This window comes from Perissodus microlepis, chromosome 4 (assembly GCF_051167445.1).
Source record: "Perissodus microlepis isolate ML-2025 ecotype Zambia chromosome 4, ASM5116744v1, whole genome shotgun sequence".
In the NCBI taxonomy this organism is placed as follows: Eukaryota; Metazoa; Chordata; class Actinopteri; order Cichliformes; family Cichlidae; genus Perissodus; species Perissodus microlepis.
This window is the reverse complement of record NC_140464.1, coordinates 20,270,574-20,285,945: the sequence shown is the minus strand read 5'-3', so window position 1 is coordinate 20,285,945 and position 15,372 is coordinate 20,270,574. Positions and strand designations below refer to the sequence as shown.

The 15,372-nt window shown below is 44.9% G+C and overlaps 1 protein-coding gene across 1 annotated transcript; it reads left to right on the top strand.

Annotated features, from left to right (window-relative positions):
• The first annotated feature begins 661 nt into the window (after positions 1–661).
• On the top strand, positions 662–13,968 carry LOC146388857 (uncharacterized). The gene is made up of 11 exons (XM_084924861.1): positions 662–707; positions 3,748–3,849; positions 3,971–4,138; positions 4,268–4,378; positions 5,348–5,473; positions 5,639–6,513; positions 6,805–8,159; positions 8,784–9,072; positions 10,018–10,858; positions 11,909–12,547; positions 13,841–13,968. The coding sequence occupies exons 1-11, from the start codon at positions 662–664 to the stop codon at positions 13,966–13,968; spliced, it is 4,680 nt and encodes a 1,559-aa protein (XP_084780987.1).
• The last annotated feature ends 1,404 nt before the right edge of the window (positions 13,969–15,372 follow it).

The window sequence follows — 15,372 nt, the reverse complement described above, 5'->3', positions numbered from 1 at the left end:
TGGGATGGTGTTTCAACCTTTGCATATGTGCTTTGACTGTTTCTAGCTCAGGTCACAGACTTATATTGATTATGGCTTTACAGTAACTATAGCCAGACAATGTCCATGGCTCGTGCCATTATAGCCGAAACATTGTTTGTTGTGCTAAGCCTTTCAAAAAGAGTAATGAGGAATACATATACATTAAACTGTAGGTAAATGTACATTAAATCTTCAAAAGGTTTTGAGGGATTTTAAAAAATAATGCATTAATGCATTGCAATATTTCATGTAGTATGAGGTAGGAATTATCTCACCATGGCTATTCATTCCATACTCTACCAGGTTTTATCAACTCTGACCAGTATTAATGGAGTAACATTAATTTAGTAAGTAAAGAAATGCGAGACATGCATGAATATGTAACTAAAATAATGTTACATAGCAAAACAGAAAACGAGGACGCTGCTGCATACCCTTTTTGTATCAATGTACAATTGAACAAAGGGTGTGGTAGTGTACCACACCCTTTGACCAATGATTTTTCTAATTGTTCATGCTTTAAAAATTTAAACACACCCAATCCTGAATTCACCTGTTCAGTATATAAAGTGTAGCAGTGCTCCTGAGGTTTAGTATCACTCCAGGGAAACTAATCTGTAGAACTGACCTGTTCATCACAATGAAGGTGACTGCGCTGATCCTTCTCTTGGGAATATCCAGTACAGGTAACTACACTTTTTCTTATCATTCAGGATTTGATTTAAGCATTTCAAATCTAACACTAAAACACTTCGAATTTAACAGTAAAAGAAAAGAAAAAACCAAACAAACAAAAACCTTAAAATTTATTTCATACATGTATTAAATGTCTTTTCCCAAAAACATCCAAACACTTTACAAGAGGATCACTTAGTTATGTTTGTGGTGGATCAAACCACAAACATAACTAAGTTTCTTTCCAAAGCATTGACAGGAAATCAAATATCTGTCAGCATATCCGTAGGGAATATAGATTATTGCATGTGTTAGACCCAATTAAAATAAAACAAATAAACAAACAAACAAACAAAAACAGGAGCCTTTAAGAAAGATATGCCAGACTTTTTGTTTTCGTTTATAAAATCTGTTTCTGAATCTGTTTGGCAAACTGATGTGGAAATATTTCAGTTTGTTCAAATTATTTTACTGAGTGGATTAGGTCTACTTCATACTAGAAATAAGGAAAAGTGATGACCAAATATACGTGAAGGACATAATGATGGATATTAGGATTAGTACTTTGTTGAAAATCTTAGTTCAGTTTGTTAAGATTTAGGGCCCGGATGGCTTGGGGCTAGAAGCTCCTCTTGAGTCTCTCTGTCCTTGCCCGGATGATACGGAACCTTGGAACAGTTTGTTGCCAGGATGGGATGGGTTCTTCAGTATCTGACCTGCTCTAGTCCAGCATCTCCTGGTGTAGGTGTCCCTAAGGGGGAGGGGCAATCCTGCAGCAGCATTCTGCTGTACGGATCACTCTCTGAAGAGCTTTTTGGTCCTTAACACAGCTGTTCCCAAACCAGGATGTGATGTTCTGTGTGAGGATGCTCTCCACAGTGCCTGCATAGAAAGTCCTGAGGATCACTGGCGAGACCCTGAACTTTCTCAGTTGTCGGAGGTGGTACAGGCGCTGCCTAGCCTTTTTGGTCTAGACCTGAATGTGGGCAGACCATGTCAGGTCTGAGGAAATGTGGATACCGAGATACTTGAAGGACTGCACCCTCTCCACTGGAGCTCCATTGATGATAATGGGCTTGTAGTCTCTGTGCTGACTCCTTCTGAAGTCCACCACTAGCTCCTTGGTCTTGCCGACGTACAGCTGGAGGTGGTTATCCTGGCACCATGATGCCAGATTCTTCACTTCATCAATGTAGGCCTCCTCATCGTTGTTGGAGATGGCGCCCAACACCACGGTGTCGTCAGCAAACTTCAGAACGGTGTTGGAGCCATGGGTGGCCACACAGTCTGAAGTATAGAGGGAGTAGAGCAGTGGCGAGAGGACACACCCCTGTTAATGGTGACGCTGTTAGAGACGCATCTATCCACCCTCACCACGTGAGTTCTGCAAGTGAGGAAGTCCAGCACCCATGCACACAGACGGCTGTTGAGTCCTAGATCCCTCAGCTTTGTGAACAGTCTGCTGGGCACTATTGAGTTAAACGCTGAACTGTAATCAACATTCTTTTCTTGCACTACTGTAGTTCAGTGGTTCCCAAACTTTTTTTGCTAGGCCCCCCTTTGTTTTACAAGAAAAATGTTCGCGCCCCCGCCCCCTTCTTGCGGTTTATTTCACACCTCAAACATTTAGTAAACAATTAAACAAATACAAGTAATCTGCAATAAATGACAGGTAAAATAAACTACTAACTCTTTTAGGCTACGTCCACACCTACACGGGTATTTTTGAAAACGCAGCTGTTTCGTCCACACGTAAACTGCGTTTCGAATCACCGAAAATGGAGATTTTTTAAACCCTTTTTTGCGTTTACGTGTGGACGAGGAATACAGAGTTCGTCACTCAACGTCAAAGGTATGTGCCTTTTTTTTACGTCACGCTGTGCGCCACGTTATTGTTTACATGAGATGAATTGCAGAATGGCAGATAGAGACGAAATACTGTTAATCTTACTATCTTCAGGTTTTACACGCTTACATCCTCCATTTAGAAAGGCAGAGGCGTCACAGTGTGATTATTTTACGTGTAGTTGTTTTTTTTTTTTTTTCATGTGTAATAATATTCAACATTGCTATCAATACATTTTTCAAAAAATGCCTCTCTGTGCAAAATGGGTTTAAAAACATAAACAACTGTGGGATCCTGTTTGTCCGTGATTTAAACAGCCCAGCGCTGCTACCTACGAAGGGAAAATGAATTCTGCAGGGGAGACCTACCTTGGCACTTGTGCAGGTGAAGCCAAAGGGAAGATATGCTTCACCATATTTTCTAGTCTTTGGCTTAGAATGAAGTTGGTTTGGAAACATGTTCAGTGACGCTTCATCTCCTGCTTTGCGTTTCTGTAGGCGCCCCGTGCTAGCAGTGTCCAAACCTATGTTTTTTCCCCCTCCTTTTCATTCCGCTCCCCCCCTGCAATGGCTCTGCGCCCCCCAGGGGGCGGGCCCCACACTTTGGAAAGGTCTGCACTAGTTGGTGCTACCAATGCCATAAAAATTATAATATTTTAAATATAGACTCAGAAACTGTTAAATGGTTGACAGTTGTTGGAGCAGGCCTCCGTGATTTAAATAATCCTTATTTCATTAACCTTAAATTAACACTAATGTAGTGTTTCATGTCACTTTATTAAAAAATATATTTATACAGATGTTAAAGAGATTAACAGCATTTCATCAATCTGTGCAACAGCTTAAAAAATAGAAGAGATAAAGACTCTTTAATAATGCCAGTATAGTGGGGTATTTAAAAACCTGTAATCTTTCATTTTAACTTCAGTCCTTTCATTCCACAGCATGTCTTTTATCCTGTCTTCCTTTTCTCACCCCAACCGGTCGCAGCAGATGGCCGCCCCTCCCTGAGCCTGGTTCTGCCGGAGGTTTCTTCCTGTTAAAAGGGAGTTTTTCCTTCCCACTGTCGCCAAAGTGCTTGCTCATAGGGGGTCATATGATTGTTGGGTTTCTCTCTGTATCTATGAAGCGCCTTGAGGCGACTTTTGTTGTGATTTGGCGCTATATAAATAAAATTGAATTGAATTGTTTCTCTCCTGATTGCAGCTGGAGCCCTTCAGTGTGAAACCTGCACAGATCAGACGTGTTCAACCACAGTAGCAAAAACATGTTCTTCAGAGACCATGTGTGTTACAGCTACTATTTTAGGTAATCTTTTCTTCATATTATTTCATACAGTTCAGTAAATTTCAAATACCTGTGAAGCTATGTGTGCTTTCCATTAACATTAATAAAATTCATCATTAAAAATATTAAAATTACTTTGCAGCTACCTCATCTGGAACTACGGCAACACAAATCTACAAGGCATGTGCATCTTCCTTCCTGTGTCCAACTACCTGCTCTCAGACATTTTCAGTTGACCTGGGTGTTCAAAGTGCTCTTGCATCTGCCACGTGCTGCAACACGAATAACTGCAACTCAGCAACTCTGGCTGGTAAGTAGAAATCAGTTAAGTTAAAGACACATAACCGAACAGACATGACAGAAAGGGATAAGAAACAATATTCTGATATCTGCTGAAATATTCTGTTCTAAAATGAAATGATGTTCTTTTCTGTTTCAGCCCCTACTCCTCAGTCAAGTAACGGCCTAATATGTAACTATTGTTCCACCTCTCAGTGCAACACACCATTGCAATGTCAGGGAGTGGAGAACCAATGCTTTCAATCAATGAGTGAGTCTTCATCATGTATACTTTAACAAAAAGCATCTTTAAATTTGGTTTTTACATAAAATAAATTCAACAAACCTTCTTTTTTTTCAATCAGTTGGGAAAACCATCACCAAGCAATTTATCCGTATCTGTAATGAATGTGATTTTGTACTTTAAATCTTTAAAGATGAAGATTTGCTAATCAGTGTAGGAAATGATACATATTTGTCCACAACACATAAATATATTAGTTAAGAAGTACTCCCGAAACTTAAAAAAAAAATAAATCAATATTTGTAGCATGGAGGTACTTATTAATCTGTCAGTTATTGTCATGACTAATCATTTGTATAAAACAAGAGCTGAAAACAAAGAGATAAATGTCCATCACAAAAAGAGCAAAGTAAAGAAAATCCACATGAAAACATCAAGAGGAGCACTTTGATTTCTTGATGATGGAAAAATCAGTTACCTGCTTTAAATGGAAAAAAACATATGTGATAATAGAACACCGAGTGTAGGAACACTGTTCATTAAAAGGAAATCACTTTGGCTTCTGATATTGTGAGTACATGTTTTCAATACCTTGAATGTGAAAGTCACAAAACAACTGACTGAAAATCAGGCTCTGTTCGTGTGTCTAATTAAAAATTGTTTACTGGTGGGTATGGTATTATACATTAGAAATGTTGAACACACAACTCAGGTCTTAGAGTACACACAAAAGTCACTACAGTAAGATTTCAAGTTTCAGCATTTTCAGCAAACAGAACAGATTAAAAAAGATGTTAGATTACTTTTTATGTACAAGATATTTATGTTTGCTAAATGGAAATAGTTTACTGAAATGATGCCTCGAAAACTTTTCGAACTTATACCCATTAATATTATATTTTTATATAAGTATGTCTTAATTTTCAAAGGCTACTACACAGTCATGTATGTCTAAAAATATGTGAAATTGTTGAAACTGGGATTTTTCATCTACAGTGAACGATGGCGCCAACGATTTTCCAGCTTACGGCTGTGCATCCAGCACCCTGTGTGCAGCTGCTTCAAGCCTGGGTTCTCTACCTTTCATGCAGAGTGTTGGTACCATAAAAAGTGGACCAACCTGTACTTTACCCACAACAACTGCAGCACCAACCACAACCACAGCTGGCCCAACCACAACGATTGCAGCACCAACCACAACAACAACTGCTCCAACCACAACAACGGTGGCACCAACAACAACAACTGCTGCTCCAACAACAACAGATGCTCCAACCACAACGACAGCTGCTCCAACCACAACCACTGTGGCACCAACTACAACAACAGTTGCTCTAACCACAACCACAGCTCCCCCAACCACAACCACTGTGGCAACAACCACAACAGCTGCTCCAACCACAACAACTCCTGCACCAACCAAAACAACTGCTACTCCAACAACAACAACAGGTGCACCAATCACAACAACATCTGCTCCAACCACAACCACAGCTGCTCCAAAATCAACAACTGCTGCTCCAACCACGACAACATCTGCTCCAACCACAACCACATCTGCTCCAACCACAACCACAGCTGCTCCAAAAACAACAACAGCTGCTCCAACCACAACTGCTGCTCCAACCACGACAACTGCTGCTCCAACCACGACAACAGCTGCTCCAACCAGAACCACTGCAGCACCAACCACAACAAAAACTACTCCAACCACAACAACGGTGGCTCCAACAACCACAACTACTGCTCCAACAACGACAACAGCTGTTTCAACCACAACAACAGCTGCTCCAACCACAACAACGGTGGCACAAACAACAACAACTGCTGCTCCAAAAACAACAACTGCTGCTCCAACCACAACCACAGCTGCTCCAACCACAACCACAGCTGCTCCAACCACAACCACAGCTGCACCAACCACAACCACATCTGCTCCAACCACAACAACTGTGGCACCAACCACAACAACAGTAGCAGCGACAACCACCACTGCTGCTACAACCACGACAACAGCAGCTCCAACCACAACCACTGCAGGACCAACCACAACAACAGTAGCAGAAACAACAACAACAGCTGCTCCAACAACAACAACTGCTCCAAAAACAACAACAGCTGCTGCAACCACAACCACTATGGAACCAACCACAACAACAGCTGTTCCAACCACAACAACTGCTACTCCAACAACGACAACAGCTGCACCAATCACAACAACATCTGCTCCAACCACAACCACAGCTGCTCCAACGAGAGCTGCTCCAAACACAGCAACGGTGGCACCAACAAAAACAACTGCTGCTCCAACAACAACAACAACTGCTCCAACCTCAACAACAGATGCTGCAACCACAATTACTGTGGCTCCAACCACAACCACAGCTGCTCCAACCACAACCACTGTGGCACCAACCACAACAACAGCTGCTCCAACCACAAAAACTGCTGAGCAAGCCACAACAACTTCTGCTCCAACCACAACAACTGCTACTCCAACAACAACAACAGGTGCTCCATCCACAACCACAGCTGCTCCAAAAACAACAACTGCTGCTCCAACCACGACAACAGCTGCTCCAACCACAACCACAGCTGCTCCAACCAGAACAACTGCAGCACCAACCACAACAAAAACTGCTCCAACCACAACAACGGTGGCACCAACAACCACAACTACTGCTCCAACAACGACAACAGCTGTTTCAACCACAACAACAGCTGCTCCAACCACAACAACGGTGGCACCAACAACCACAACTGCTGCTCCAAAAACAACAACTGCTGCTCCAACCACAACCACAGCTGCTCCAACCACAACAACAGATGCTGCAACCACAACCACTGCAGCACCAACCACAACAACAACTGCTCCAACCACAACAACAGATGCTGCAACCACAATTACTGTGGCAATACCCACAACAACAGCTGCTCCAACCACAATAACCGCTGCTCCAACCACAACAACTGCTGCTCCAACCATAACCACTGAAGCACCAACCACAACCACTGTGGCACTTACCACAACCACAGCTGCTCCAACAACGACAACAGCTGCTCCAACCACAACCACAGCTGCTCCAACCACAATAACGGTGGAACCAACAACCACAACTGCTGCTCCAACAACGACAACAGCTGCTCCAACCACAACCACAGCTGCTCCAACCACAGCCAGTGCTGCTCCAACAACGACAACAGCTGCTCCAACCACAACCACAGCTGCTCCAACCACAGCCAGTGCAGCACCAACCACAACAACAGCTGCTCCAAAAACAACAACAACTGCTCAAACCACAAAAACAGCTGCTGCAACCACAATCACTGTGGCACCAACAACAACAACTGCTGCTCCAACAACGACAACAGCTGCTCCAACCACAACCCCAGCTGCTCCAACCACATCCACTGCAGCACCAACCACAACAACAACTGCTCCAACCACAACCACAACTGCTGCTCCAACCACGACAACAGCTGCTCCAACCACGACAACAGCTGCTCCAACAACGACCACTGCTGCTCCAACCACTGCAGCACCAACCACAACAACGGTGGTACCAACAACAACAACTGCTGCTCCAACAACGACAACAGCTGCTCCAACCACAACCACAGCTGCTCCAACCACATCCACTGCAGCACCAACCACAACAACAACTGCTCCAACCACAACAACGGTGGTACCAACAACCACAACTGCTGCTCCAACCACAACCACAGCTGCTCCAACCACAACCACAGCTGCACCAACCACAACCACAGCTGCACCAACCACAACCACATCTGCTCCAACCACAACAACTGTGGCACCAACCACAACAACAGTAGCAGCAACAACCACAACTGCTGCTACAACCAAGACAACAGCTGCTCCAACCACGACAACAGCTGCTCCAACCACAACCACTGCAGCACCAACCACAACAACAGTAGCAGAAACAACAACAACAGCTGCTCCAACAACAACAACTGCTCCAAAAACAACAACAGCTGCTGCAACCACAACCACTATGGAACCAACCACAACAACAGCTGTTCCAACCACAACAATTGCTGAGCAAACCACAACAACTGCTGCTCCAACCACAACAACTGCTACTCCAACAACGACAACAGCTGCACCAATCACAACAACATCTGCTCCAACCACAACCACAGCTGCTCCAACGAGAGCTGCTCCAAACACAGCAACGGTGGCACCAACAAAAACAACTGCTGCTCCAACAACAACAACAACTGCTCCAACCTCAACAACAGATGCTGCAACCACAATTACTGTGGCTCCAACCACAACCACAGCTGCTCCAACCACAACCACTGTGGCACCAACCACAACAACAGCTGCTCCAACCACAAAAACTGCTGAGCAAGCCACAACAACTTCTGCTCCAACCACAAGAACTGCTACTCCAACAACAACAACAGGTGCTCCATCCACAACCACAGCTGCTCCAAAAACAACAACTGCTGCTCCAACCACGACAACAGCTGCTCCAACCACAACCACAGCTGCTCCAACCAGAACCACTGCAGCACCAACCACAACAAAAACTGCTCCAACCACAACAACGGTGGCACCAACAACCACAACTACTGCTCCAATAACGACAACAGCTGTTTCAACCACAACAACAGCTGCTCCAACCACAACAACGGTGGCACCAACAACCACAACTGCTGCTCCAAAAACAACAACTGCTGCTCCAACCACAACCACAGCTGCTCCAACCACAACAACAGATGCTGCAACCACAACCACTGCAGCACCAACCACAACAACAACTGCTCCAACCACAACAACAGATGCTGCAACCACAATTACTGTGGCAATACCCACAACAACAGCTGCTCCAACCACAATAACCGCTGCTCCAACCACAACAACTGCTGCTCCAACCAGAACCACTGAAGCACCAACCACAACCACTGTGGCACTTACCACAACCACAGCTGCTCCAACAACGACAACAGCTGCTCCAACCACAACCACAGCTGCTCCAACCACAATAACGGTGGCACCAACAACCACAACTGCTGCTCCAACAACGACAACAGCTGCTCCAACCACAACCACAGCTGCTCCAACCACAGCTGCTCCAACCACAGCCAGTGCAGCACCAACCACAACAACAGCTGCTCCAACCACAACCACAGCTGCTCCAACCACATCCACTGCAGCACCAACCACAACTGCTGCTCCAACCACGACAACAGCTGCTCCAACCACGACAACAGCTGCTCCAACAACGACCACTGCTGCTCCAACCACTGCAGCACCAACCACAACAACGGTGGTACCAACAACAACAACTGCTGCTCCAACAACGACAACAGCTGCTCCAACCACAACCACAGCTGCTCCAACCACAACAACAGATGCTGCAACCACAATTACTGTGGCAATACCCACAACAACAGCTGCTCCAACCACAATAACCGCTGCTCCAACCACAACAACTGCTGCTCCAACCAGAACCACTGAAGCACCAACCACAACCACTGTGGCACTTACCACAACCACAGCTGCTCCAACAACGACAACAGCTGCTCCAACCACAACCACAGCTGCTCCAACCACAATAACGGTGGCACCAACAACCACAACTGCTGCTCCAACAACGACAACAGCTGCTCCAACCACAACCACAGCTGCTCCAACCACAGCTGCTCCAACCACAGCCAGTGCAGCACCAACCACAACAACAGCTGCTCCAACCACAACCACAGCTGCTCCAACCACAACCAGTGCAGCACCAACCACAACAACAGTAGCAGCAACAACCACAACTGCTGCTCCAAAAACAACAACAACTGCTCAAACCACAAAAACAGCTGCTGCAACCACAATCACTGTGGCACCAACAACAACAACTGCTGCTCCAACAACGACAACAGCTGCTCCAACCACAACCACAGCTGCTCCAACCACATCCACTGCAGCACCAACCACAACAACAACTGCTCCAACCACAACCACAACTGCTGCTCCAACCACGACAACAGCTGCTCCAACCACGACAACAGCTGCTCCAACAACGACCACTGCTGCTCCAACCACTGCAGCACCAACCACAACAACGGTGGTACCAACAACAACAACTGCTGCTCCAACAACGACAACAGCTGCTCCAACCACAACCACAGCTGCTCCAACCACAACAACAGATGCTGCAACCACAATTACTGTGGCAATACCCACAACAACAGCTGCTCCAACCACAATAACCGCTGCTCCAACCACAACAACTGCTGCTCCAACCAGAACCACTGAAGCACCAACCACAACCACTGTGGCACTTACCACAACCACAGCTGCTCCAACAACGACAACAGCTGCTCCAACCACAACCACAGCTGCTCCAACCACAATAACGGTGGCACCAACAACCACAACTGCTGCTCCAACAACGACAACAGCTGCTCCAACCACAACCACAGCTGCTCCAACCACAGCTGCTCCAACCACAGCCAGTGCAGCACCAACCACAACAACAGCTGCTCCAACCACAACCACAGCTGCTCCAACCACAACCAGTGCAGCACCAACCACAATAACAGTAGCAGCAACAACCACAACTGCTGCTCCAAAAACAACAACAACTGCTCAAACCACAAAAACAGCTGCTGCAACCACAATCACTGTGGCACCAACAACAACAACTGCTGCTCCAACAACGACAACAGCTGCTCCAACCACAACCACAGCTGCTCCAACCACATCCACTGCAGCACCAACCACAACAACAACTGCTCCAACCACAACCACAACTGCTGCTCCAACCACGACAACAGCTGCTCCAACCACGACAACAGCTGCTCCAACAACGACCACTGCTGCTCCAACCACTGCAGCACCAACCACAACAACGGTGGTACCAACAACAACAACTGCTGCTCCAACAACGACAACAGCTGCTCCAACCACAACCACAGCTGCTCCAACCACATCCACTGCAGCACCAACCACAACAACAACTGCTCCAACCACAACAACGGTGGTACCAACAACCACAACTGCTGCTCCAACAACGACAACAGCTGCTCCGACCACAAACACTGCAGCACCAACCACAACAACAGTAGCAGCAACAACAACAACTGCTGCTCCCCCAACAACAACTGTGGCTCCAAAAACAACAAAAGCTGCTGCAACCACAACCACTATGGCACCAACCACAACAACAGCTTCTCCAACCAAAACAACTGCTGCTCCAACCACAACAACTGCTACTCCAACAAAGACAACAGGTGCACCAATCACAACAACATCTGCTCCAACCAGAACCACTGCAGCACCAACCACAACAACATCTGCTCCAACCACAACCACTGTGGAACGAACCACAACCACAGCTGCTCCAACAACGACAACAGCTGCTCCAACCACAACAATGGTGGCACCAAAAACCACAACAGCTGCTCCACCCACGACAACAGCTGCTCCAACCACAACAACAGCTGCTCCAACCACAGCCAGCGCTGCTCCAACCACAACCACTGCAGCACCAACCACAACAAAAACTGCTCCAACCACAACAACGGTGGCATCGAAAACCACAACTGCTGCTCCAACAACGACAACTGCTGCTCCAACCACAACAACAGCTGCTCCAACCACAACAACTGCTGCTCCAACAACAACTCCTGCACCAACCACAACAACTGCTACTCCAACAACGACAACAGCTGCACCAACCACAACAACGGTGGCACCAACCACAACAACTGCTGCTCCAACAACGACAACAGCTGCTCCAACCACAACCTCAGCTGCTCCAACCACAACCACTGCAGCAACAACCACAACAACAGTAGCAGCAACAACAACAACTGCTGCTCCAACAACAACAACAACTGCTCAAACCACAACAACAGCTGCTGCAACCACAATCACTGTGGCACCAACCACAACAACAGCTGCTCCAACCACAACAACTGCTGCTCAAACCACAACAACTCCTGCACCAACCACAACATCTGCTACTCCAACAACAACAACAGCTGCACCAATCACAACAACATCTACTCCAACCACAACCACTGTGGCACCAAACACCACCACGGCTGCACCAAGAACAACCACTGCAGCACTAACCACAACAACATCTGCTCCAACCACAACCACAGCTGCTCCAACCACAACAACGGTGGCACCAACAACCACAACTGCTGCTCCAACAACGACAACAGCTGCTCCAACCACAACCACAGCTGCTCCAACCACAAACACTGTGGCACCAATCACAACAACATCTGCTCCAACCACAACTGCTGCTCAAACCACAACAACTCCTGCACCAACCACAACAACTGCTACTCCAACAACGACAATAGCTGCACCAATCACAACAACATCTGCTCCAACCACAACCACTGTGGCACCAACCACCACCACAGCTGCACCAAGAACAACCACTGCAGCACTAACCACAACAACATCTGCTCCAACCACAACCACAGCTTCTCCAACCACAACCACTGCAGCACCAACCACAACAACAACTGCTCCAACCACAACAACGGTGGCACCAACAACAACTGCTGCTCCAACAACGACAACAGCTGCTCCAACCACAACCACAGCTGCTCCAACCACAAACACTGTGGCACCAATCACAACAACATCTGCTCCAACCACAACCACTGCAGCACCAACAACAACGTCTGCTCCAACCACAATCACTGTGGCACCAACCACGACAACAGCTGCTCCAACGACAACCACAGATGCTCCAACCATAACCACTGCAGCACCAACCACAACAACATCTGCTCCAACCACAACCACCTTGGCACCAACCACAACAACTGCTGCTCCAACCACAATTATAGCTGCTGCAACCACATCCACTGTGGCACCAACCACAACAACAGCTGCTCCAACAACGACAACAGCTGCTCCAACCACAGCAACATCTGCTCCAATCCCAACCGCTGTGACAACAACCACAACTACATCTGCTCCAAACAAAACAACTGCTGCTCCAACCACAACCACTGTGGCACCATCCACAACAACAGCTGCTCCAACAACGACAGCAGCTGCACCAACCACAACAACTGCTGCTCCAACCACAGCAACAACTGCACCAACCACAACAACAGTAGCACCAACCACCACAACTGCTGCTCCAACCACAACAATGGTGGCACCAACCACAACAACAGTAGCTCCACCATTGACAACAGGTGCTCCAACAACAGCAGTATCTGCTGTGACCACAGCTACCGCATCTGCAACCACAACAACTGCTGCACCAACAATGACAACAGCTGCTTCAACCACAACCACAGCTGCCCCAACAACAAGCCCAGATGCTCCAACAACATCAACAGCCTCACCAACCATAAAATCACCTCTAACATCAGCTGTTGCTCAGACCACAATACCTGCTTCAACAGCATCATCATCAACAACAACAGCTACTCCAAATCCAAGCACTGCGTCAACAACCACAACAACAGCTGCGACAACAACCACTTCCGCAACAACCACTACAATTTCTTCAACAACTAAATCATCCACGACAACAACAAATAACGCATCTTCTGTCAGAATGAATGTAATCCCTCTTGTACTGGGACTCTTTGTCTTTACCATCTATTATTAAACAGGAAAATCACAGATGGAAACCCCATAAAAACCACTAAAACTGTGAAAGGATGTTTTTTTTTTATTGTCAATGTTTACTTCTGTTCTTCTTGTTTAGTTGGGATTTAAATTTAATTTGTTTCAGATGTAAGAAAAGGGGTCTGGGTAAACCTGAGGATGGATAACTATTTAACACACAATTATCTTCTTCCAAGTGAGTTATAAAGTGTAATATACATTTAATATTTACTTATATTTAACAAATATATTTATCTTTTATTAAACTTATCATGCAAATGTCTTGAATAAATGTAATAGTGTGCAATAATCTGAACAGAAATATATATCCATATATCCACAACTAGTTATTTGGGGATTTTTGTTATGCATATATATTGTCAGTTTTATATTACAACAGTGATTCAATGACAGCATTGTAAAACTACGACAACAATTACACCAAAAATGCCAAAAGATAACAACTGTGACTGTGATAAAGTTTTCAACAGACATTATGATGGATTTTTTTTTTGTGCTTTGGAACTATCCCATTGATGACAAGTATGGGGAATATAAAAGCTATGACAATATATTTGTTTTGAATAATGTTATGATTATTCTGAATGTCACTTGTTTTCTTGATTTTTCTCAATCATACTGATGGCCACACATGGCCCCAGTTTTATCTTTCATATAATTACATAGTAACTGTATGTTATTTAAGATGAGATACTCCAGACATTTCCCCAGAATGTAGACTTTTACGCTCTTCATCTTAATAAAACTATTAATGCATCAATTGTTTTTCTACATGAATTACCGTACCTATAAAATATTTAAAAGTTTCTTCAATGAAATGTTATATTTTATAATACTCACCAGTGTTATTAGAAAATGTAATATTTTGGGGGGCTTTTGTAATTGCCAGTAAATTTTCCTAATGGAAATACAAATTTGGATAATTGAAAAGGAAGAAGGATGTGTTGAAGTATTTTTCTTTTTAAACTAATATAATCTTTGTTTCTAGTAATCAGGTTTCAATAATAACACAGTCCTCTGATTTTTAGTGGTTCTAAAAACCCTAACCACTTGTTTCTTTTTTATAATGTCTAAAGGGTTTTGAGTGGCTGACGAGACTAGAAAAAAAAGCTTCATAAATGCTTGTACATGACATTGTAGTACATAATATACCATATCATAAGAACCTAAATTGATGGTTATAATGGAACTAATAACTAATATGAATTTAGGCAGGTTTGCAACCAAGCAGAGAAGTCTTCCAACATCCCAAATAATAATTATGAAATCATCACACTCAGAGGATGTTCATTCCGCTTTTTTATTTCATAAATAATTTTAATGCCTTTCCCTTTTTTTTAAATCAAGTACAGAACATGTCATGCAATCATTTGTTAATTAAAGC